The sequence below is a fragment of the Perognathus longimembris genome, chromosome 9 (assembly GCF_023159225.1).
Source record: "Perognathus longimembris pacificus isolate PPM17 chromosome 9, ASM2315922v1, whole genome shotgun sequence".
NCBI lineage: Eukaryota > Metazoa > Chordata > Mammalia > Rodentia > Heteromyidae > Perognathus > Perognathus longimembris.
Window position 1 is genome coordinate 14,418,419 of NC_063169.1, and position 23,620 is coordinate 14,442,038.

General features: G+C 34.0%; 1 protein-coding gene across 3 annotated transcripts in view; it reads left to right on the top strand.

The window, feature by feature from the left end:
* The window catches only part of Hace1 (HECT domain and ankyrin repeat containing E3 ubiquitin protein ligase 1), a 63,144-nt gene that overhangs the window by 23,881 nt on the left and 15,643 nt on the right, over positions 1 to 23,620 (top strand). Inside the window, exons 7-17 of one of the 3 annotated variants that reach the window (XM_048353761.1) lie at positions 1,247 to 1,329; positions 2,319 to 2,415; positions 2,583 to 2,684; positions 4,719 to 4,825; positions 5,940 to 6,090; positions 12,480 to 12,814; positions 13,371 to 13,439; positions 13,658 to 13,745; positions 19,662 to 19,773; positions 19,869 to 19,966; positions 20,141 to 20,228. In XM_048353761.1, coding sequence (XP_048209718.1) covers positions 1,247 to 1,329; positions 2,319 to 2,415; positions 2,583 to 2,684; positions 4,719 to 4,825; positions 5,940 to 6,090; positions 12,480 to 12,814; positions 13,371 to 13,439; positions 13,658 to 13,745; positions 19,662 to 19,773; positions 19,869 to 19,966; positions 20,141 to 20,228 — 1,330 coding nt within the window. The remainder of the gene's footprint in view (positions 1 to 1,246; positions 1,330 to 2,318; positions 2,416 to 2,582; positions 2,685 to 4,718; positions 4,826 to 5,939; positions 6,091 to 12,479; positions 12,815 to 13,370; positions 13,440 to 13,657; positions 13,746 to 19,661; positions 19,774 to 19,868; positions 19,967 to 20,140; positions 20,229 to 23,620) is intronic. The other 2 variants (XM_048353763.1, XM_048353762.1) reach the window with 2 other exon arrangements.

The following is a 23,620-nucleotide window of genomic DNA, read 5'->3' on the forward strand; positions in this document are numbered from 1 at the left end:
TCATTTAATTAATTTTGGTCACTGTGGCTCCTCAGTGTTACTCTTACCTTTATTTCCTATCTAATAGTCAGTCCAAAGCTTCTCTAACCTCTTTATCCAGAGAATAAACCTCCCGTCTTTGAGACAGCATAGGCAGGGCTTGTGACTAATGGTGGTATGGGATGGATGGATCACTTTCTTCTATAAGCTTTCTTACTAATCCTCCTTGCTTAATTTTACATAATCATAGCTTTTATTGCTACTGTGAGAATCTCCATTAGCAGTCACTTGAAGTCAACTTTTTTTTTTTGACTGCGTTAGTTACTGGTCTTTCTTTTACTTACCATCTTTTGAACTTTTGTAATATGCATTCTTTCTTGTTCTTCCTTGTATGTCTAGTCTTAAGCATAATACTAGGTTTTAGGGCAGCAATAAAGATGAATATGTGTTCAATTCAGGAGTAATCTACTTTAAAATAATTTAATTTCAAAAACTTTTCTGCTTTTGCATGTTTTCTTCCCTTTCTTCCCAGGAAAATCTTGAATGAAGATCATGAATATAAAACCAGAAAATATTTAAAAATTTTTAGGTGGGCCTTATGCTATCTTTAATCATTAAAATTGTATTTTTAAGATTTCTTATTTGCCTACTTTATTGCTCAAAAGTTTACATGAATAGGACTTAGGAAACAAAGTAAAATGAATATCAGAGAAACAGAGCCAGTACTGATTATTGTTTATAAGGAAAGATCTTTCTTAGCTTTTAACTTTTTGTACTTTTGTATGTAACTATTAAATTCTTTAACTTGGAGATATTATAACTTAATACCTTTTTCCCCCTTGTGATAATAGGATTTGACTAAGGGCCTTGCGTTTCAACCATGACTTTATTAGCCTGTTTTTGCTTTATGTCTCAGGTTTGCCTCAAACTGAGATCCCCCTGCCTCTGTCTCCCATGTAACTAGGATTACAAACCATTGTACATGGCCCCATTGTAAGATATAAAAAGGTTCAGTTGCTATGTTTATTAAAGATTTAGCTTTTGAGTTTTAATAGCCACATTTCAAGTCTCAGTAGTTACATGTGACCTCTGATTACCTATTACACAGTGCTGTCGGAGGGACTAACACATTGTATAACATTGATAATGGCTTATTCATTTTTTTTCATGTTAAAGCTATAGATTTCTTGATATGGATTAAAATTCAGTCTGGTAGTTCTATCTATGGTTTAACTTCTCTGGCTTTATTATTTTTTTCACTCTATAGACAGTGCAGTGCTTGCTAGACAGTGGTGCTGATATTAATAGGCCAAATGTGTCAGGAGCTACTCCATTGTATTTTGCTTGCAGGTATGACATTTTATATTTTCATATGTAGAGAATTTTATATGTCTGCTATATTTAAGAAGTGAATATGTGCATATTTAAAATTGTTTAATTCCAATTGGCTGTTATTCTTCCAACTGTGCCATTTTGCCTTAAATTGAAGATTTTTTTAGTTAAAAAAATTTCAAGAATTCCTCTTTGTGAAATGATGTGCCTCTTTAGGTAATGTTAACATGGCAATATGGGAAGAGTATTGCCTCAAAATCCCTGCGATCTGGATTCTGATTTCACCTCTGTTTGATTTAGTTCTTAGATTCATCTCTCAAATTATATTTCTTCTTTGAGCTTCTAAAATTAACCTTAAATTTTTATGTTCCTGAATTTCCACACATGTATAAATTATATTTCAGTCTTCCCCTAAGATTTTCCCTTTGTCCCTCCCTTCCTTCCTAGTACAATTTTGAGAGTGTTGTTTTATTTTCATAGACATGTGCATATACTCCATAGACTTGTACACACATCTAGACATGTACATACTCTTTTACCCTTGTTAGCCTGTCTTCCTAGTACCCAACATTATTATTATTTTAATGAAGTCTTAAAGTACCAAAAAATATATTTGTTTTGAGTATTGAGATTATTTTGGATTAAGATGTCCAGAGGCTTGGACATGTACATTAGAAAGGTAAGCCTAGAGTTAAAAAAGGGATTATAAAGTGATTGGAAGGATAAAAATTAATTGGAGCCTGAGAAATAGTTACTATCCCCAAATTATTATGATTTATTACAAGTAATATGATCGAAAGTTCTTTTAGACTTAAAGAGTACTTTCTTGTCTATATATTGAAAGTATGAGTTAACATTGGGGACAAAAAACTTCCTGATTGCCAAGGATAATTGAAATTTTAGTGTCTTATTTTTTTATCTTCCATTGGTAGATTAATATTAACCATCCATAATTCATAGAGAAAGATTAAAAAAATACATTTTTACTTAATTTTATTTCTACACAGTCATGGTCAGAGAGATACAGCACAAATTCTTCTATTACGAGGAGCCAAATATTTACCAGACAAAAATGGAGTAACCCCTCTGGATTTATGTGTACAGGTATCTTTTCTTTATTTCATTGTGGTTTCCATTGAAATAGGAATTGTAAATGGTAAAATCATTTTATTTCTTAAATGAGAAGGTGAATACAAAGATTCTGTGAGGGAAATGACTTTTAAAGGGAACTTCACTTTCAAAACTTTAATAATTTTAATTCTTGTTTATAGGGTGGATATGGAGAGACTTGTGAAGTATTAATTCAATATCACCCTAGACTTTTCCAGACTATTATTCAAATGACACAGAATGAAGATCTCCGAGAAAACATGGTAACATAATTGTGTCTGTCTGTCTGTCTGTCTGTCTGTCTATCTACTTTGTGTAGTACTTGGGATTGAATTCAGGACTTTTGTCTTTGTTACTATCCCAATTTTATTTATTGTGATGGAATATTTTAATAACTTGGTTGGGCACACTTATAATCCCAGCTATTTGGGAGATCTGGAGGATTTCAGTTCTAGGCTCGCCCAAAGAAGCGGTGGTATGCTGAGCTAACAAACAGGGTATGGTAGTGTTTGTCTGAAGTCCTAGCTCCGTGGCAGGTAGAGGCAGTAGAACTTTGGACTGAGAAGACCCTACCCAAAGATAGTTAAAATGCAAAAAGGGGATAACAGCATGGCTCAGGTGGTATAGTGCCCACCCAACAGCTGTGAAGCTCTAGATTTTACTCCCCCAAATACATATTTTAATAACTTGGATTTTACTGTATTGTAGAATAAATAACATTATCATTAATTCTACATTATCTGTGAGTTCCATTCATTCAGCCAGTTGTGGATTAAAAATTGCACTATACCAAGCATGTATTAACTTTTTTTTGTTGGTATTCCCTAAACAATATTGTACAACAACTACTTAAATATTATTTACATTGTTTTAAGTATGAGAAACCTAGAGTGGTTTAAAATATATGGAAGAATGTATGTAAATACGATCTAATTTATATTTTTTATGTAAATACTGTCTAATTTTATATAAGAGGCTTGAGCAGCTGAAAATTTTGATTCCAGGATTCTGGAATCAATTCTCGGGGATATCAAGGGATAACTATATATGATTATTTATGAACTTTATGCTAATATTTGGTTCTCTGAGTCTTCTGTATAGTTCTTCAGACCTACCTTAAAGTAGTTATTCCTAATAGATAGAGGAAAAGTATCTGAGGAGAAATATCATTTTGTAATTGGTAAATAATAGTACAATCTAGAACCTAATGCATGCAAAACCATGAACTCTTATCTCTGATACATCCTTAGCCCTGAGCTCCTTATTGATAAGGGTTGTACTCTCTTATCTCTCATTTTTTTAGTAGTACTGGGATTTGTACTCAGGTGTGTATGTTTGTGTGTGCATGCACATGCATGTGTGTGTGTGTTTGTGTATGCATACATCCTGGGGCTTGAATTCAGATCCTGGGCACTCTTTCTGAGCATTTTTGCTTAAGGCTATTGCTCTACCACTTGAGCCACAGCTCTGTTTCTTGTTTTTTACTTTTTGTGATTAATTGGATATAACAGTCTCATAGACTTTATTGCCTGGGCTGGCTTCACCTCAGGTCTCAGCTTCCTGAGTAGCTAGGATTACAGGCAGGAGCCACTGGCGCCTGACTTGAACTCAGAATTTTGTGCTTACTAAAGGCAGATGCTGCTTGAGTCATTTTTCTAGCTCTAGTTATTGTGGGGCTAGAGTCTCACTTTTGGCCCAGAAATTCTACCCAATACTGCCACTTATGCTTCTTCCATAGCTGGGATGACAGGTTGTGCTACCTCCCCCATCGTTTTCTGTTGTGACAGGTTCTCACGTTTTTGCCTAGATTGACCTGGAATCAGGCAGTTTCTAATCTCAGCCTTCCTCATAGCTGGGACAACAGATGCGTAACAACACACCCTGATATTGATTGAGATGAAGTCTCTCACATTTCTTTTTTTTTTTGGGGGGGGGGGTTTGAGCTGGCATCAACAGGATTTCTCCAGTCTCCATGTCCTGATAGCTAGGGTTATAGGTGTGAACCATAGGAGCCTGGCTTAAAATTTTCAAAAATTGAAAAGTGTTTGGAGATTTTTATATAGAATTTTACCATATTACTACTTTTTTTCTGTAATGGCTGATTTTGAACAAAGATTTTTAAATCACCTTCCTTATTTCTACATTAAATCATCTATATTAAATCTTGTTCCAGGCAAAATAACTATAAACACCTTGGCTTTATTTAACTGCCTTTAAAATGCTTATTAAAGTAATAGTTTTTTTTAATAAAAGTTAACTACTACATAATCACTTTCTTTTAATTTAAAAAAAAATAGTTACGGCAAGTTCTGGAACATTTATCTCAGCAAAGTGAAAATCAGTACCTAAAGATTCTAACAAGCCTTGCTGAAGTTGCTACAACAAATGGTCACAAATTGCTTAGGTAAGCATTTAAGGGCAGTCTGTCTGCTTTATCTCAATAATTTATTTAGCTATATGTCATTTTTCAGTAGTGAGATGTTATAAAATTTTCTGACTTATTATTTGTTTAAAAGGAAAAGAGTAATCAACTATTATTAAAGAGACTTTAATTTTTATATGCATAGTCTTAACTGTGCTAAGGGTATACGTAAGTGAATTTTGGCTTATGTATTTAGAATTTTATGAAATGATTACTTATCAGTGAAACTCTTAATGTGTTTCTGTGAAAGAGTAATGACTGAGATTCATGAATATACCCAATCTCAAAGTACTTAGATTGTCAGTATTTTAAAGGGCTTTCAGATCTGTCAAAAGAATGTTTATAATATATGCAGTGTGCTGTAGGGCATACTGGATAGCTGAATTTGTCTTTGTTTTTCTTGGTGGGATATATTTCTTACATTTATGTAAAGTTACCGCATGGCATTATGCAGAGAACAGTCTTTATGCAGATAATTGGTAACCATACAATTTAATTTGTGAATGTCTCATATGTGAACATTGATTACTATTTTCTGAGGTGGGGAGAGGATATAGGGTTAAAGATAGAATAACAGAAAGTTTCAACACTTAAATAGTTGAGGGCTGGAGCTGTGACTTCAGTAGACTGCCTGACTAGTAAAACTAGAGTTCAAAACCCAGCACCAAAAAAAAAAAAAAAACTTTTGATTTGTGGGTTGGCCTAAGAATGTAGCATTTATACCATTGCCTCTCTGTGAAATGTTTTCAGAGTTTAAACAATCAATTTTTTTTTCTTATTTTGTAAATGTACTTTTGGAAGTGAAAGTTAGAAATTCTTGGATGCTTTGCTTTGGGTTACCAATTGTTCTACATGAGTGATTTTCTTCATATTTTGTCGTTTAATGGTTGCTTATATTCTGAAAGCTTAATAATCAACAGTCAATAATGTGTTTATAAGGAACCTAAACAATCTGTACTTGTTAGCTTTCTGTCACACCAATTCTATTTCCTATCATGATAGAAAAAATAATTTTATTTCAATTATATTGTGAAATAATCTGAGGAATAAATATGTACTTGAAATGGAAATATGTTCACTTTTTTTTAATTTTCAGTTTATCTAGCAATTATGATGCTCAAATGAAGAGCCTTTTAAGGATTGTGAGGATATTTTGTCATGTCTTTCGAATTGGTCCCTCCTCCCCCAGTAATGGAATCGATATGGGCTACAATGGGAATAAAACTCCAAGAAGCCAGGTGTTCAAGGTCAGAAAAGTATATGATCTTGTTAGGAAGATAGACGTAAAAGACATGAATATGACAAAGCATGCATTCATTAATCAGAAACCTCAGGAACAGGACGTAAGTTTGGTTAATACTTCTATCATTTTCTGTTGGTCACCTCCTCCTTTTCAACTCTAGTCTTGTCTAATCAACACACAGTAAGATTTAATTGGTGAGCTTTCTATATTTTTCTTACACACACACACAAAGCTTTGCTTTTAATAGTGTTTTAGTTTATGGGTAGATATTTAAGTATAACTGAATATTTAAGTAATTATAATTTTATTTAAGTATTAAGTATTAGTATAAGTATTTAAGTATTAAATACTTGAGTAAAATGTTAGGTATTTGAATATAATTTAAAAGTACTATTTAAATATTTTATTGAATTATGTTTTTTTTTTTTTTTGGCCAGTCCTGGGCCTTGGACTCAGGGCCTGAGCACTGTCCCTGGCTTCTTCCCGCTCAAGGCTAGCACTCTGCCACTTGAGCCACAGCGCCGCTTCTGGCCGTTTTCTGTATATGTGGTGCTGGGGAATCGAACCTAGGGCCTCGTGTATATGAGGCAGGCACTCTTGCCACTAGGCTATATCCCCAGCCCTGAATTATGTTTTTGATGTAATGTGTAGCCACTATTTAAAAATTCTTTTTTGGCCAGTCCTGGGCTTGGACTCAGGGCCTGAGCACTGTCCCTGGCTTCTTCCCGCTCAAGGCTAGCACTCTGCCACCTGAGCCACAGCGCCCCTTCTGGCCGTTTTCCATATATGTGGTGCTGGGGAATCGAACCTAGAGCTTCATGTGTTGGAGGCAAGCACTCTTGCCACTAGGCCATATTCCCAGCCCTAAAAATTCTTTTTTTTTTTTTTTTTTTTTTTTTTGGCCAGTCCTGGGCTTTGGACTCAGGGCCTGAACACTGTCCCTGGCTTGTTTTTGCTCAAGGCTAGCACTCTGCCACTTGAGCCACAGCACCACTTCTGGCCATTTTCTGTATATGTGGTGCTGGGGAATTGAACCTAGGACCTCCTGTATATGAGGCGAGCACTCTTGCCACTAAGCCATATCCCCAGCCCCCTAAAAATTCTTATTAGAAAATATTTTAGCTTTTGATAAATTTTATTTTTGTACCATGTGCTACATGTATGTCTGTGTATATGTTTAGAAGTAAGGTTACTTTCATTTAATACTTTGATTTAATACTTCCTGGGATGACTTCAAGGAAGAATCATTGAGATACTTTCTTAAAATACTTTATATTGTTTCATCTGCCACTTTTATATAAGCACAGATGGAAGGAATGCTTGGAAGAATGATTTGATATAAAACCCAAGGCATTGTTGTTACTCATGATTAATTATAATTTTATGAAGCTAAGTTAATGACTGTAATTGCCATGAATACTTTTTTTGGTGATATTTTCAAATAAATCAGATTGTTAAAAAATGTGTAATTTAATCTTTACATGGCTGGTTGTTTTTTGTGGTGTTCAGAATCAAATCCAGTGTCTTGTATATGCTAGTAAGTGTTCTACCACCAGGCCATAACCCATGCCTTTTGTCTTATTTGTAAAAGGCAATTTAACACATTTTCATGATATAAAATTTGCTTTTGAGGTTAAAAGGCACTTTAACACATTTTCATGATATAAAATTTGCTTTTGAGGTTGATAAAAACTTGTTGTTTTTTTTGCCAGTGCTGGGGCTTGAACTCAGGGCCCAAGCCTGTCCCTGGTTTCTTTTTGCTCAAGGCTAGCATTCTACCTCTTGAGCCACAGCACCACTTCTGGCTTTTTCTGTTTATGTGGTACTGAGGAATTGAACCCAGGGCTTCATTCATGCATGCTAAGCAAGCACTCTACCACTAAGCCACATTCCCAGCCCAGATTTAGGTTTCTTTAAACAGTCTTTCACATATAGGCTAACCTAAAAATAATATGAACATGTTTTATGTACTACTTCCTCAAAAAACTAACTAGGATTGACCGCTGTGCTGTCTGTAGAATTTGAAGTTAAATTAGTGGTCTGTGTAAAATGATTTTTTTTCTCATGTAAACTTGGACTGGTAGATGAATTGCAAACATTTTAATATAAATAGATTTTGGGAGGGCATGGGGGCTAGACGCTGTTACTTTCAGGGTTTCTTTTTCTTTTTTTATTTTTTTGCTACCACTTGAATTATGCCCCCATTGGTTTTTTACTGGTTAATTGGAGATGAGTCTCCTGTCCTGAACTTATCTGGGCTGGCTTTAAATTAAGATCCTCAGATCTTAGACTCTTGAATACCTGTGAATACCTAGAATTAAAGATGTGAGTCACTAGTATCTGGCTACAAATAGATTCTCTAATACTAAAAGTAAGTATGATAGTTTTTTAGAAGGATATGTGTAGGTGTCCGTATGTTTCATTTTTTCATTAAAAAAGGTATAGTAAAGTGTTACATATATATACATATATTTACATCTAGCTAGCTAGCTATCTGCGCATATTACCTTTTTTTCCCCTTTTTATGCCAGCTACAGGAAGAAGGAAATTATACATCTTCTTAGCTTTTTACATACCACATTACGTACACACTACTTAGGATTTACTGTTTTTGCATAATTTCCATCTAAATTATTCATCGGCTCTTTTGTCAGTGCTGAGTTTAACTGCTCGTTCATATCATATGAGGTTATTTTTCATGTGTTTTAGCATGGACCATTCCATTAGGCCAAAATCTACTCCAATTTTACTTTCTACTCATTTATAAGTAGAAAATCAAATCATATGTAGAGACATAGTTACTATTATTCAAATTGTATACATAGTATATTGTCCAATCTTTTTAAGAATTGAAATCTTCCTATTTGTTAATATCAGAAAATGAGTAGATGCTGCATCTCTTTTCCATTGGCATTTGATGCTTGTTTTAAATGTTAGCTTTCTCTACCTAATCATTACAGGTAACAGGGTAGGAAAAGACATCATTGTTTTTTAAAAAAAGAATGAAATATTACACACTTAGGTAAATGAAAGTATTTCCTTCTAGTTTTTATTTAAGCTGTTTTCTGCATGATTGCCAACTATTCTTGCCTCCAATCAGTTAATATTTTAATGTTTTAAATTTTTATTTTTGTTAAACACTTTATTCTAAAACAGGTAATTTAAAAACATTAATAAGTGTTTATTTAAGAAATTTATTAATCTCTTTTCATCCAATATTAATTCAATGTTGACTCTTTGGGGAATGGCAAAATATTCTGCCTTTTCACTTAAATAGGTAAAAATAGAAACTGTACATTACTTAAAGGTTGTTCATTATGAGGGGATCCATATTCTAAAAATGTTTAGTTTGCTGTGTTTCTGCTGTGTTAGCAATTGAATCTCACTTTTCATTAACTACTCTAACATGTCACTTTATTGTTAGAAGTAACTAATGGGTTCTCCATTAGGAGTAAATAGGTTTATAGGCCATGTGTTTTTTAGTAGAAGAGATTATTTAACATCCTGTTATTCGCTTTCTAATTTATCTTAGAAGTCCTTTAAGTTAATCTTAACACTTAACCATTCTTTCAGTCCTAGTGCTTAGGAACTTTGGAATGTTTAAAGGAGGTTGTTTTATTATTGGATTAGAGTGAGTCTGGGGAAGACAGTTTAGGCTTCTTGAATTTACTTTAATTAAAAATGTACAATTATTTGTACAGTTTCCAATTGTCAGATTATGAGTCAACATGTCTTCAATCTTAATGTGCTCCTTTAAAAAATAGAAATAGTAAACTGTATCAAGGAATTGTAATTAAAAAACTGGAATGCCTAGAAAGATTGAGAATTTTAACATTAAGATCTTACCTTTTGGTTTATGACATTTAACATTCTCAAACTATGATTGAGAATAGACTAATGAAGGCCTTCAAGGTACTTAATGAACTTAAGCTCATTAATGAACCTAAAATAATTTCTTTTCAAATTTTGACCTCACTTCTGCAATTTGGATATTTAAAAAATTGTTCAATAATTTTGAGATTATATAGTGTAGTTTTGAAATACATTTTAAGATGTTTTAAATTATTTTTAGTTGCTATATTATCATTAGTAATATAGTAGTATATTATTAATTAATATGTATTACAAATAATATACTATATTATTATAAGTTCTGGGGTGATCATTCAGTAATATGACATGTAGTATATTCACAGTGCTATAGAGCCTGCTAGTATTTTCCATTGCAGTTGACTCAATTTTAGTAACAACTTATATATGCAGTATTTTGTATCCTATCTATTTTATTATTTGTGAACACTGAAAACATCATAGATATGGCATATAATAGTTTATTTTCAATTTTGTGGTTTTGGGGACCTTACTTGGACCTTGTACATAACAGAGCTTTTGCCACTTGTAGACCTCATTTATTTTTAATTTTTACTTTAATCTTTTTTTCTATGGCTGCTACCTCAGTTAGAAATTAAAGTTATTTTCACATCAATTTTCTATCAGTTCATATAGACTCTTCTTTTTCTTTGATAATTTAAAATTATTCATAATTCACATTTAATTTTTTGTGTTACTACTATTTAAGATACTATTTTAACAGATTCAGGCTCACTGCTCAAAATTTTGCATGATCAGCTATATCATTTCTTGTTTTAGGCTTCATTTCTGTGTAGCCTATTTGTTTTCTAGGTGTTATTTATTATTTACTTTTTGTGCCGGTCCTGGGGTTTGGGTGCTGTCCCTGAGCTTTTGTGCTCAAAGCTAGTGCGCTATCACTTGAGCCTCAAGTCCACTTTTTTTTTTGGTAGTTTAGTTGGGCATAAGACTCTCATGGATTTTTCTACCCAGGCTGGCTTCGAACTGCAATCTTCAGCTCTCAGCCTCCTGAGTAGCTAAGAGATTACAGGCATAAGCCACTGGCACCTAGCATTTTCTAGGCTTTCTTCTCAATTCTTTTTTCTTTTTGTTTCAAGCAATGATACATGCCATCCTGTGCTTTCATTTTGGAAGTTTATTTTCTGATATAAAATTGAATAGTTTGCTACCTTTAAGTTCTTTTTCATTTTCTGAATAAGGTTTAATGTTTCGATCATGATGGTAAACTCAGTTCATGCTTAGATTATGATTAGAATTCTAAGACATTTCAATGAGTCGGTGGTTATGCTGAAAACTGGTACTTTTTACCCTGCTTTAATTAGTCAGGGACTCTGATCTTTCAACTGTATGGCTATGGAAAACCTCCTTTTTATTTTTTTCTTTTTGTAGGTTGAAGGTACTTATTTCAACTTCAGTGATGGTAAAATTCGTTGTTTTTTTTTTAAAAGGAAAATACTTTTCCTGTCTATGTAGAGCATACTAACAGTTTATTGAGTAAATGAGATCTTCATTGATTTTAGTAGTAGTGGCATGTTTTATTTTCACTGTATGGCTTAATATGACTTATTATTTTCCTATTCAATAAGTAAAAGATTCTTAAATTTAAGCTAGTTGCTCTTGCCTGTAATCTTGGCTACTCAGGAGGTTTAGATTTGAATATCATGGTTTGAAGCCAAATGAAGCAGGAAATGTCTTGAGAGACTCATGTCCAATTAACCATCAAAACACTCTTGGAGTAGAGCTGTGGCACAAGTGGTAAATGGCTGGCCTTGAGCACAGAATCTCAGGGACTGAGCCCAGGCCCTGATTTTGAGCTCCAGGACCTGTATACATACATAAAAAAAAAAATCGCTTATCATAGGTATAGGCTATGGTTCAAATGGTAAAGCACCTATCTAGAAGCATGGGGCCCTGAGTTCGAACACTGGTACTTTCCCCTAGAATTGCTATTTACTAGAGATGGATTATGTATTTTTGTATATATGTATATAAATATGGTGTATTTTATAATTTCTTGTTATAAAGCATCAAAATTCTAGGAATACATAAGTACTGTAAACTAAACTATTAAGTTCTTTAGGAATTATCACTTCTTGTAATTGAAAAAAGACTTAGCTAATTGAAAATTGTTGACATGCTAATATAATAAATGTTAGAATTATGAAAGCAATATGTAGTTCCAAAAATAAAATTTTGAAAATAAAGATTGGTTTATGGTTGTTTTGTTAAACTAAATATTGTTGTTTAACGAATATGGTCGTTTTGTTAAACTAAAAAACTTTTTCTTAAGGATTACATACATGCAAATTAGAATATTTCTCTAAGTAAAAAAAATCATATATGTAACAGTTATGTATTTTGTTTCTTACTTTTAAGCATTAGTGACATTAGCTTGGGAAGATAGATTATGGAGAGCAAATTTTCTCTTTTGAGCAATTTGTGTAGATTTATTATGTTATTTTTTTTCATCATGAAGTTTAAAGAATGATTTTTTAAAAGTTTTTTTTCTTTTTTTTCTTTTAGCCTCTAGAATTGCTTTGGCATTCACTAGATGAATGGCTAGTTTTAATAGCTACAGAATTGATGAAAAACAAAAAAGACTCAGCAGATATCACTTCTATTTTACTGAAACAAAAAGGCCATGATCAGGGTGCTACTTCCATTCCACCATTTGAACCTCCAGAACCTAGGAGCTATGAAAACCTATCCACAGGCCCAGGGGAATCTAAACCAGATGCTCTTGCAGCGAAACAGGAAGCCAATGCAGATTGTCAGGATGTTATTTCTATGACAGCAAACCGACTAAGTGCTGTCATTCAGGCTTTTTACATGTGCTGTTCTTGCCAGATGCCTCCGGGGTAAGAAGGGTTTGGCTTACTACTTTTTTCTTTGTAAATAAAGAAAAGCTGTGATATTTTTGTAATTTCATTAATATGGAAAAATAATTTTTTAATTTTAAATTCTATTTTGATTTTGTTTCATGGTACCTCAGTGTGAGTCTAGGCTAGTCCAAAATATTTAAATTTTGAGCAAATTAATATGTCTTTCTCTGTAAAATGGTGAGTGTCATCTTGTGGAAGATCTGTCTCTTAATTATATATTTGAAATGCATAGAACAAATGTTCAACATTTCAAGATTTTTAAGGTCACTTGTGTATATCATGTATTGATAAGAAATTTTACATATATTTATGTGTATAAAAACACATGCACATATATGTATGTATGTTATTTTGTTTTTATGAATTTATTAATAAACATGCTTCAGTTTTCTAAATGCATAAATATGGTTCAGGTCCATGTTTCTTTTGGTTTAGAAGCCAGTTTGGCTTAATGCTTATTGTTTATTATTTTTTCTGAATCACATTAACAGCTTTTGCCTGTGTATTCTGATTATCTTTTACCTTCCTACAGAATGACTTCACCTCGTTTCATTGAGTTTGTTTGTAAGCATGATGAAGTTTTAAAATGCTTTGTTAACAGGTAAGTTTTTCTTCTGGGTTTCATGACTTGCCTTGGCAACCTTTCCAAACAGAAAAGAACATTAATTATTTCTGTTACTATTCAAAATGTTCTCATTAACAACAGAAAGTATAGGAAATGAAGATTAATATGTATTTTCTTCTATATATCTGTCTAAATTTGCACTTAATTGTATTTATGATTCTTGTCCATTTAAACACAATATATTTTTCTTTTAGAAATCCGAAAATTATATTTGACCACTTTCACTTTCTCCTCGAATGTCCTGAGTTGATGTCAAGATTCATGCATATTATAAAAGCACAGGTAGAAATGTTCTTCATCTTGTTTTTTAGTCAATGAAATTACTTTTCAAAAATTGAATATTGTTTAGTGTAGGAACTATACTTAAAACCTCTGGTGAGAGGGATGGGATTACATGGTATTTTAGTATGAGTAAATTTTCCTAATTGCATATTGAGTGCCTACTTTATGCAAAGGTTTGTGGAAGAGAGCAGAACCCATTGCCACATTTCCTAAAATGAGCTTAATGCAAAGTAGGTGGTTTTTGAGAAAGGAATTTTATCCCCATGTACATTTAAAAAGTATAACTTAAGTCATGTGGAAACTTATAAAGCATAACATACTAGTAGTGATTCAACATGGCTAATCCTCCAAACTAATAACAATCTTTCTGACTGTTCATTCCATATATCTTGTATTTACTGAAACATGCTAGGGAAATCTTGTTTTGCTTCTTTCCAGTTACATGATTTTTGAGTATACTTCTTAATGTTATTGAATGAGCCTTGATTTCCTTATCTATAAAAATAGTGATACTGATAGGACTGTTGTAAAAAATAAACTGTAAAGAGTGACTGGTATATATGGTCAGTAAATGATAGTTATGCCAAAAGGATCTTAATTCTAATAGGAGGATAATAAACATATGTATAAGTGGGTCATTATAGTATTACCTGGTTCTTGAGGACTTTTAAGGAGGAAGAGCTTGATTTTTGGCTACTGTTCTGAAGAGAAATTTCAAAAAGAATGTAGATCTTAAGTGACTTTGAAAAGCTTGAAAAACATGCATCATTTTACTAGGAGTAAAGGGATGGATACCCAAGGTATGGGCTACCTCTTAGAAATGGAACAGTGATTGCAGAAGAACGTTTGTATAGATGAGAAGTTAGATAATATTTGTAGAAGGTAGATTTTTGTCATATTGTTATATGTTGTGATTGCCAGATTCAAGAATCTTCTTTCTTGGCTAGTGTCTGTTGGAAGTGACTGATCTTCAGAAAAATCATATAATCGTGGCAGAGTTTTAGAAAATTGTCATAGTTGTATTTGTGAGAGAGAGAGAGAGAGAGAGAGAGAGAGAGAGAGAGAGAGAGAGAGAGAGTAGCACCAGTACCAGAACTTGAACTTAGGGGCTCGTACTTTTGCTCAAAGCTGGCATTCTACCACATGAGCCATGCCTCCAGTTCCATATTTTGCTAGTTAATTGGATATGGAGTTTCATGGATTTTTTTTCATCTACCTGAGCTGACTTTAAACTGAAATCCTTAGATCTTAGTCTCTTCTCAATCCCCTAAGATTGTAGACTTTGAGCCACTGTCACCTGGCTCCATGGGTGGGTTTTAATGTCTTTGGGGACATGTTTCTTTCAGAAATTAAAAAAAGCAAAGAATACAAATGTATATAGGGATCTGTTGTTAACTATATAATTTAAAAAGGAAAGGAATAGTAATAAATTTATTGATTGTTAATTTTAGGTTCAGTATATTTCTGATGTATATGAGTTAATGTTCAGAATATCAGCCTTCTTACCAAAGTTGAGGATAATGTGTTTAACTAATTTAGCCATTAAGTAGAAGTAATAGAATTTAGAAATCTGTTTGACTTTTAAGGGTATTTTTTGTTATTTGTTTGTTTTTGTTTCTTTGTGGTGCCAGGAATCCAAACTTAGTGCTTTTGTATATGCTAGGCAAGTGCTCTACCACTAGGTTAACATCCCAAACTCCCTGTTTATTTTTGGTTCTCTTTTTTTGTAGGCTGTGGGGCTTGAACTCAGGTCCTGGGCACATCCCATGAGCCTCTTTCATGCTCAAGGCTAATGCTGTACCAGTTGAGCTACAGTACCACTTCCGATTTTTGAGTGGTTAATTGGAAATGAATCTCATGGACACTTTTCTGTCTCAGGTCTCAGTGTCTGTGTAGCTCGAATTACAGGTGTAAACCACCAGTGGCCTGGCTCTTAAGTTTATTTTCTGAACCTATACTATATCACTCTATTCTGGGGCAAATGAAATAGGTGAAAAAAGCTTTTAGTTTTTGAAAGAGAGATACTTTGCTATTTTTAATACTATCTCTGCTTTTCACTTTCCATTTTTCCTCTTTTGAGCAATTCAGTTAAAAAGCATCTACATTAGGTGATTACTCATGTTGAACCAGAAAGGAAGTTTTGTTGACAGCCAGTGAAGAGAATGTCCACATGAATTTGTCATGTATTTGTCTAGTGGCCTAGTATTTTTGGAGTTAGTGTGTGTTGAAGAGAAAAGGAATTCAGCATGGGATATAATAGTTGGAGTGACATAAAGAGATCCTTGTGGAGGGTGGTGGCTGCTGCACCAGAAGAATTTGATAAAGTCTCCATGTGTTTAGAGTAAAGATCATGTAAACAAGAGGAAAATTGACATGTTGGAGGTAGAGGTGAAGAGATTGGTCAGATAAGTAAGTGTGGCAGTGTTAATTTCTCATTGCAAAAGGATTTACGAGATGACAAATTAGAACAAACTGCTACTGAGTGCAATTGGAGATATGAGTATGAATTTATAGTTTTCATTCAGTATTTGTAGATAAGAAAAACTTGCCTCCTTTGGTCTCTAATTAGCATTCAGAATGAAATAGTGATGATGGAGAAATGGCCAATTACGGCAGTTGGGTCATGGGAAGTATTTGGAACAATGAGAACCTTAAAATGAATAACGATAGCAGTGTTATGAATACAATAGTAAATCATATGGCTGTACTGAAAAACTTAATGAGTAAGTATGGGAAGTTTTATGAAGGGATGGATATTTATAGTTTCAAAATATCTCCTCACAGAGTATTTATACTAATGCCAAAGAAGTAAATAAAAAGAAGCTTCACAGTGGAGAGTCTTGGTAGTGATCAGAGCAGGCACACTAAGAAGGTGGCATCACTTCTCTGACCTATTTCCTGAAAGAAATGCATATTCTGAATGTAAGCATGAGGAAACATTGAAATAATTCCAATTAAAGGACATGCTACAGTATTAACTGACCTACAATCTTGCAAAGTATCAAGGTCATGAAAGCATTGAGGAACTATCCCTAGAGTGCAGGAGACAGAAATAGACCAGACAGTTGGCTATGGTTTATGAATCATTATTGTACTATATAGGTTTTTTTTTTAATTATCAAAACCTGGAAATCTTAGCATTAGACATCATAATATATAAGGGAACCTAATTTTGGCAGTTGTTATCTGGTTACATAGAATTACCTTACAGAAAATATACACCAAAGTATTTATGGATGAGTAGACAGCATCTTTACAAGTTGTCACATGAATGGGCAAAAAGTATTTTGTACTCTGTTATACTTGGAAATCTGTTGTAACTTGGAGACTGTACGGTACAAAAAAGTTAAAGACCAGTTACCTGTATTAAAGGATTGACTTCTATTTGTGGTTTCCAGGTGACCAGTAGTTAAAGGGAGAAACATTTGTATTGCTGTACAAATGCTATTAAAAGCAGCCTCTGTAATCCTGTTTTATGAATTATATATGGAAACTCAAGTACTTGGAAAGTTTACATATAAATATATGCCTCTTGGCTCTTTCGGTGTTTGTGTGTGTACCAGGGCACATGTGTTTATGTTTTGATCTTATATATACCTCTATTAGGTTTTGAAAGTAGTGGTTTGTATTTTTTAAATATTAATTCCAAATAAATTACTTAAAACATTGCCACTTTTTCTTGGTTTACATTTTAAAGTCAGAGAAGCACTTTAATATTACATGATGTCAAATAAGCTACCAATTGTTGATAATAATTTGAATATTAGCATTTATTGAGTATTGTGGATTTTTTTTTTTTTTTTTTTTTTTTGGCCAGTCCTGGGCTTTGGACTCAGGGCCTGAGCACTGTCCCTGGCTTCCTTTTGCTCAAGGCTAGCACTCTGCCACTTGAGCCACAGCGCCACTTCTGGCCGTTTTCTGTATATGTCGTGCTGGGGATTCAAACCCAGGGCCTCATGTATATGAGGCAAGCTCTCTTGCCACTAGGCCATATCCCCAGCCCTATTGTGGATTTTTTTTTAAAAATACAAGTTATTTAGCTTCTTAGTGCTGCATTTTTCTTTTCTGTAAAATGGAGATTACAGGTTTTAAATAGTGCTATGAGAATTGTAAAACTAATATTTAATTAGAAGGAATTTACTGGCATTCTAAAAACTGTCCCAAACATAACTTATGGCATTGAGTGGTAATTATCACACTTCTCTCTTGGAACCTGTAGATTTTGTTGTGTTTATCACGTTTGGTTCTCTTTTGCATTTTTAGCCCTGTGTATTATTTGCTCAGCAAATTCTGAAATCATGGTGTTGTTTGTGTCTTAACATCTTGGACAAAAGACCTTACCTTATTTCCAGCTGAATCTTTGTTCAAGACTGTTCCAACTGTAGACCTGTCAAGTCTTTTGTTTTCAAACCCCTAACTGTTATCACAATTTTATTCAGGTTAGTTCACACCATAAGCATTTTCTATCCATCATTGCCAAGAAGTGTAATTGCAAGCTGTTGGAGAGAAGTTTATTCCCTCTTACTAAGTTTTATTTCTAAGATCTTATTCAAAATAGTAATACCTCTTAAATTTATATCATTCTTCTTACCTACCACAACCAGGGAGGACCTCATTATCCAATACCTTGCTATTTCACTGATGTCCTTTTATATTGGTATTGCACTCATTTTGTTTGTCACATTTATTTTAGTATTCCTCTGACCAGATGTCCACAGTGGCTTCTGTATCTTTTACTTGGTTCTTTGGATCCTTATATAATCAGTTTATTCATGTAAAAACATTGCTCTAGCATGTACAGGATAGAATTCTGGTTATATCAGTAGCTTCATTGCATCTTTCAAGAAGACACAATTTCTTCTGCGCATCTTTGACTCCCTTAACCTACTGTGCCCCTTTGAAAACTTCCTTCTTGAGAGATTTGTAGCAAGCTTTTAAGATCTAGCCTAACCCATAACTGTGTGAAGCCTTTGTTCTCTATTCATTTGCACAGGTTCAAATGTTCTTACTGCATATGTAGTTTGTACTTCACTATTTAGAACTTACTAATACATAAATAGTGTTCTATATTAGTCTTATCTTTTTAACTGTATGAAGCAGTTTTTAGCAAGGAAATAGGCTTTTACTATAGTTACCTACAGTATTCGCATATAGTAGGTACTCAATAATATTTTCTAATTAATCATAAAAACTATAGATCGCTTGGAATTGCTTTACTTGATAGATGAACAAAAAGTTGAGACTTTATCCACATTTCAAGAGATTTTATTCCTAATTTTTTCGGAGAAAGAAGGATAGCAATTTTTTTCTAGTTGTTGCCTAAGTCCCAAAGATAGAAATAAGACTGAAATAAAATATAAGTGATTAGTTTTTGAAAAATTAAGTGGAGTATGCAGTGTAATTTTTCTGGGTATGAACATTTGTTCTTAAAAGCCTTGTTGATTTAATAAAAATTGAGAACAATATGTTCAATTATATCTCTGATATTAAGTTCTTAGATATAACTTTTCAGTTCTTTCTGTTGAATTAAGAAGTATATATTAGGGCTGGGAATATGGCCTAGTGGTAGAGTGCTTGCCCCATATACATGAAGCCCTGTATTTGATTCCTCAGCACCACATAAACAGAAAAAGCCAGAAGTGGCACTGTGGCTCAAGTGGTAGAGGTGCTAGCCTTGAGCAAAAGGAAGCCAGAGACAGTGTTAAGGCCCTGAGTTCAAAGTATATATTATTCCAGTAATGCAATCTGTCTTTTCACAAATTGTTATTTAGAATATGTTCTGCTAACTACTTATTGTAAATAAAGATCTAAGACTGATTATTTGTGGAAATTTAGTAGCATTTGTCATGCTACTAAATCTAGTAATTAGGTGACTGAAGTACTGCTAATTTGCTTTACTTTTATTTTTGGGGGTAGCCATTTAAAGACCGCTGTGAATGGTTCTATGAACATTTGCATTTGGGACAACCAGATTCAGACATGGTGCACAGGCCAGTGAATGAAAATGATATTCTGCTGGTTCATAGAGGTATGTTTACGCAAGAAAATAATACATCTGTGAAGCACAAAGTACTTGTTATTATAAATTCTAATTTGCAAAATTAACCAGTGCTACATATTTAGATTCTATTTTTAGGAGTAGCTGTGAAGTTGTGTCAAAAGCAAACTGTGCAAAGCTAAAACAGGGGATTGCTGTGCGGTTCCATGGAGAAGAAGGCATGGTGGGTATAAAATAAGTGATAGAAATCACTGTATATGAGGAAAAAAAACACACTTGGATAAAGTTTTAATATTTACTTGTTAAGAAAAGATTCAAAAAATTTTTAATTTTATTACTTAGAAAACAACTTCCCATATATTTCTGTTGATGCTTAATTTTATTTTCTTGAACTCAGGGTCAAGGTGTTGTGCGTGAGTGGTTTGATATTCTGTCTAATGAGATAGTCAATCCCGATTATGCATTGTTTACCCAGTCAGCAGATGGTAAGTTATGTGGTCTAGATTTTTTCTGTGACTTGACATATTTTTTAAAGTACTTCAGTACATTTTTATCTTTTATTCCCAGAGTAGTCCTGTGAGCTACATATTTGCTCTCTTATCATAGACAAGAAAACTAAAACTATTGAGTTTTTGTCTATATTTCACATGGTTAATGAGTGGTAGAATTCTGAAGTGGAACCTTATAGCATCTTCTAAACAGTTGGTTTCATTTTCTATTCACAATCTAGTACTAAGTTGAAGTTCTTTTTATTCCTTTAAAAATTTTCAATCCTACTTTGTTTCGTTAAAGTTTTCTTCCATAGAATAGTGTTGTTAGTAGATGAACTTAAAAAATATATATTGAGAACTACAAACTATTAAAAAAAAAACTCACAGAAGCAGCAGAACAGATCCTGGAGGCCTTCTGATCTAAGTCTATGAATTTACGCTTGAGAAAGTGGAACTCTGGAGAGACTTAAGTATCTCTCCCAGAGGCCCACAGTGCAGGGCCACTACCAGCCCATTCCAGTAGTGTGTGCAAATTTCAGATCCAACTGTATGTGCAAGCTCCTTCCTGCACTAAGTCTAGGTCACCTTGGGAGCTTAATAGAAGGGCTAATAAAATCCATACTAAATAAAGAAGAAAAAAAACCAAAAAAAACTCAAAATCTTTCTTTGGAAAAATAAATATTTTCATACTCCAAATCTGCAACTGTATCATGACAACCAGTCTAGAAATTGTGATATTAAAATTTAATTAGTTATGCCTACTGACTTTGTTTTAGCCTTTTTAAGAAACCAAGAGCTAGCAAGTAAAACACTCTCACTAAATTGTAGAATATAGGTAAACAGCTGTCTTTGTAGAAATGGTAGCCTGTATAGTTATAATCTGCTGCTTGTAAACTTTGTGAGGTTTCAAAATTTCTCAAACTTAATATTTGAAGGTAGGAAGTCAGTTTTCAAATGCTTTGTATAGTTGTTTTTCCTGCAAATCTTTTCTTTCCCCAGTCTTTGCAGGCTTTTGTAAGGAAAGAGAACCTTCTGATTTGTGTCTTCTTTTTAAAAAAATTTTATTTATTGTTAAAGTGATGTACAGAGGGGTTACAGTTTCATATGTAAGGCAGTGAGTACTTTCTTATCCAACTTGTTACCTCCTCCTTCATCTCCTCCAACTGTTCCCTTCCCCCCCATGAGTTGTTTACAGCATATCGTTTTGTAAGTATTGCTGTTACATTGGTTCACCTTTTATCTGTTGTCTCTCCATTTTGATGTTACCCTTTCCTTCCTTAGTTCCAATAAATGTATATACAATACCTAGTGTACCAAAATCAGTTACAGGAGCCCTGGGGAAGAAAGAAAAAAAAAGGCATAATTTCACATGATATGTTGAAAATAACAACACCAATGACAAAGCGCTTGTTTCCATAACTTGGACTTCATTTTGCTTAGCATCATCAGCTTATGTGTTCATATGTACATAGGTACATAGCTATTGAGCTATTGTGATCTTCTGCTAGGACTATCCTCGATGTGTACTAATTATTCCGAATGAGGGAAATCATAGAGTCTTATGTTTCTTTGGGTCTGGCTCACTTTACTTAGTATGATTTTTCAGAAAGAATGACATTGCCCCATTTGTAAGGAAATGGAAGGACTGATTTGTACCTTCTGATTTCTTCTAGCTAAACTAACGGAAAATATCCATTTAATAAGAAGGGTTACTTTAGGAGAGGCATGCGAGGATGAGTGCAATGGAAACCAGGAATCTGCAGACATCCACATATGTACTAGGTCTTTAAAGATAGACTTAGTAGTTACAAAAAACCTTATTTTATGATCAAATTAAGATGCTTGCTCTAGAGAAGTAGTTCGTATAGTGATTAAGAGTTTGTTATTTGGAGTTACACAAGGCATAAATCCTTTTGTGTGCTGTTGGTTTAGGGGACTTTTCTTGTTTCTTGGGGTGGAGGTGCTTATGCTTTTATTCTATATTTTTAAGGTTTTGTACGTCTTCCCTTCTCTTCCTTCCTCTTTCCACTCCTCCCCTTTCCTTCTTTCCCCTCCCCTTCCATCCTCTTCCTTTTCCTTTACTTTCTTTCTATAGTTGTACAAATGAGTTTCACTTATATTTTCTCACTTTGAAATGGTGGCAGTTGCTAGGTGCTAGTGGCTTAGCTATTCAGGAGGCTGAGATCTGAGCCAACTCCAAGAAGATAAATCTGGTGGTTACCTCTAACCACCAAAAGGCCAGAGTGGAGAGAGGTGTAGGCCATGACAGAGGGCCAGCCTTGTGTGAAAAAGCCAGGTGAGAGCGAAAGGCCCTGTGTTCTAGCCCAGTACCAGCACCAATAAATAAATAAATGAAAAGATGATAACCTGTCTTGCAGAATATAGTAAGATTTCATCACACCTCTAATCCTAAGAACTCAGGAAGCTGAGATTTTAGGATCTCAGACCAGGCCAGAAAGTTCTTGAGAATTATCTCCAACTAACTACCAAAACAAAAATCCAGAGGTGGGAATGTGGCTTAGCAGTATAGTGCTTGCCTACGATGCTTGAAGCCCTGGGTTCGATTCCTCAGCACCACATAAACAAAAACGTCTGGAAGTGGAGCTGTGGCTCAAGTGGTACAGCACTAGCCTTGAGCAAAAAGGCCTCAGGGACAGCTTCCAGGCCCTGAGTCCAAGCCCTAGGACCAGCGCTCATGCATGCATGCGCGCGCGGACACACACACACACACACACACACAGAAAAATTCACACACACACACACACACAGAAAAATTCACACACACACACACACACACACACACAGAAAAATTCAGTTAGGGGCTGGGAGTATGGCCTAGTGGTAGAGTGCTTGCCTTGTATACATGAAGCCCTTGGTTCGATTCCTCAGCACCACATATATAGGAAAGGCTAGAAGGGGCCTTCCTTTCTTAAAAAAAAAAACTTTTTCACTATTTGCTACAAAGTATTGACATCTCAATAAACTATCAATCTAGTCTTTTATGTATGTAGCCCAGGCTGACCTTGAACTAGAGATTCTCCTGCCTCTGTTTGTGCCATTAGTCTCAGCAAACAAATCATTTTGGTTCTTCTTTTTCCAGTACTGAGAATTGCATTCAGGGCCTTTTGCTTGCTAGGCAAGTGACCTGCCACATGAGCCAGTTTTAGTTGTAATTAAACAACTAAAAGTAAAAGAAAGAAGATGTGAGGGAGGAGCTGTATTTTAACTTAAAACTTGGCCTCAACTTTATATTCTGTTTTAATCAGTTTTCATGTTAAAACTATTATTCTTTCTTTAGAGAATTTTTGTTTTTTAAATTTCTCATCTATCTATCTGTCTGTCTGTCTATCTATCTACCTACCTACCTACCTACCTACCTATTTATT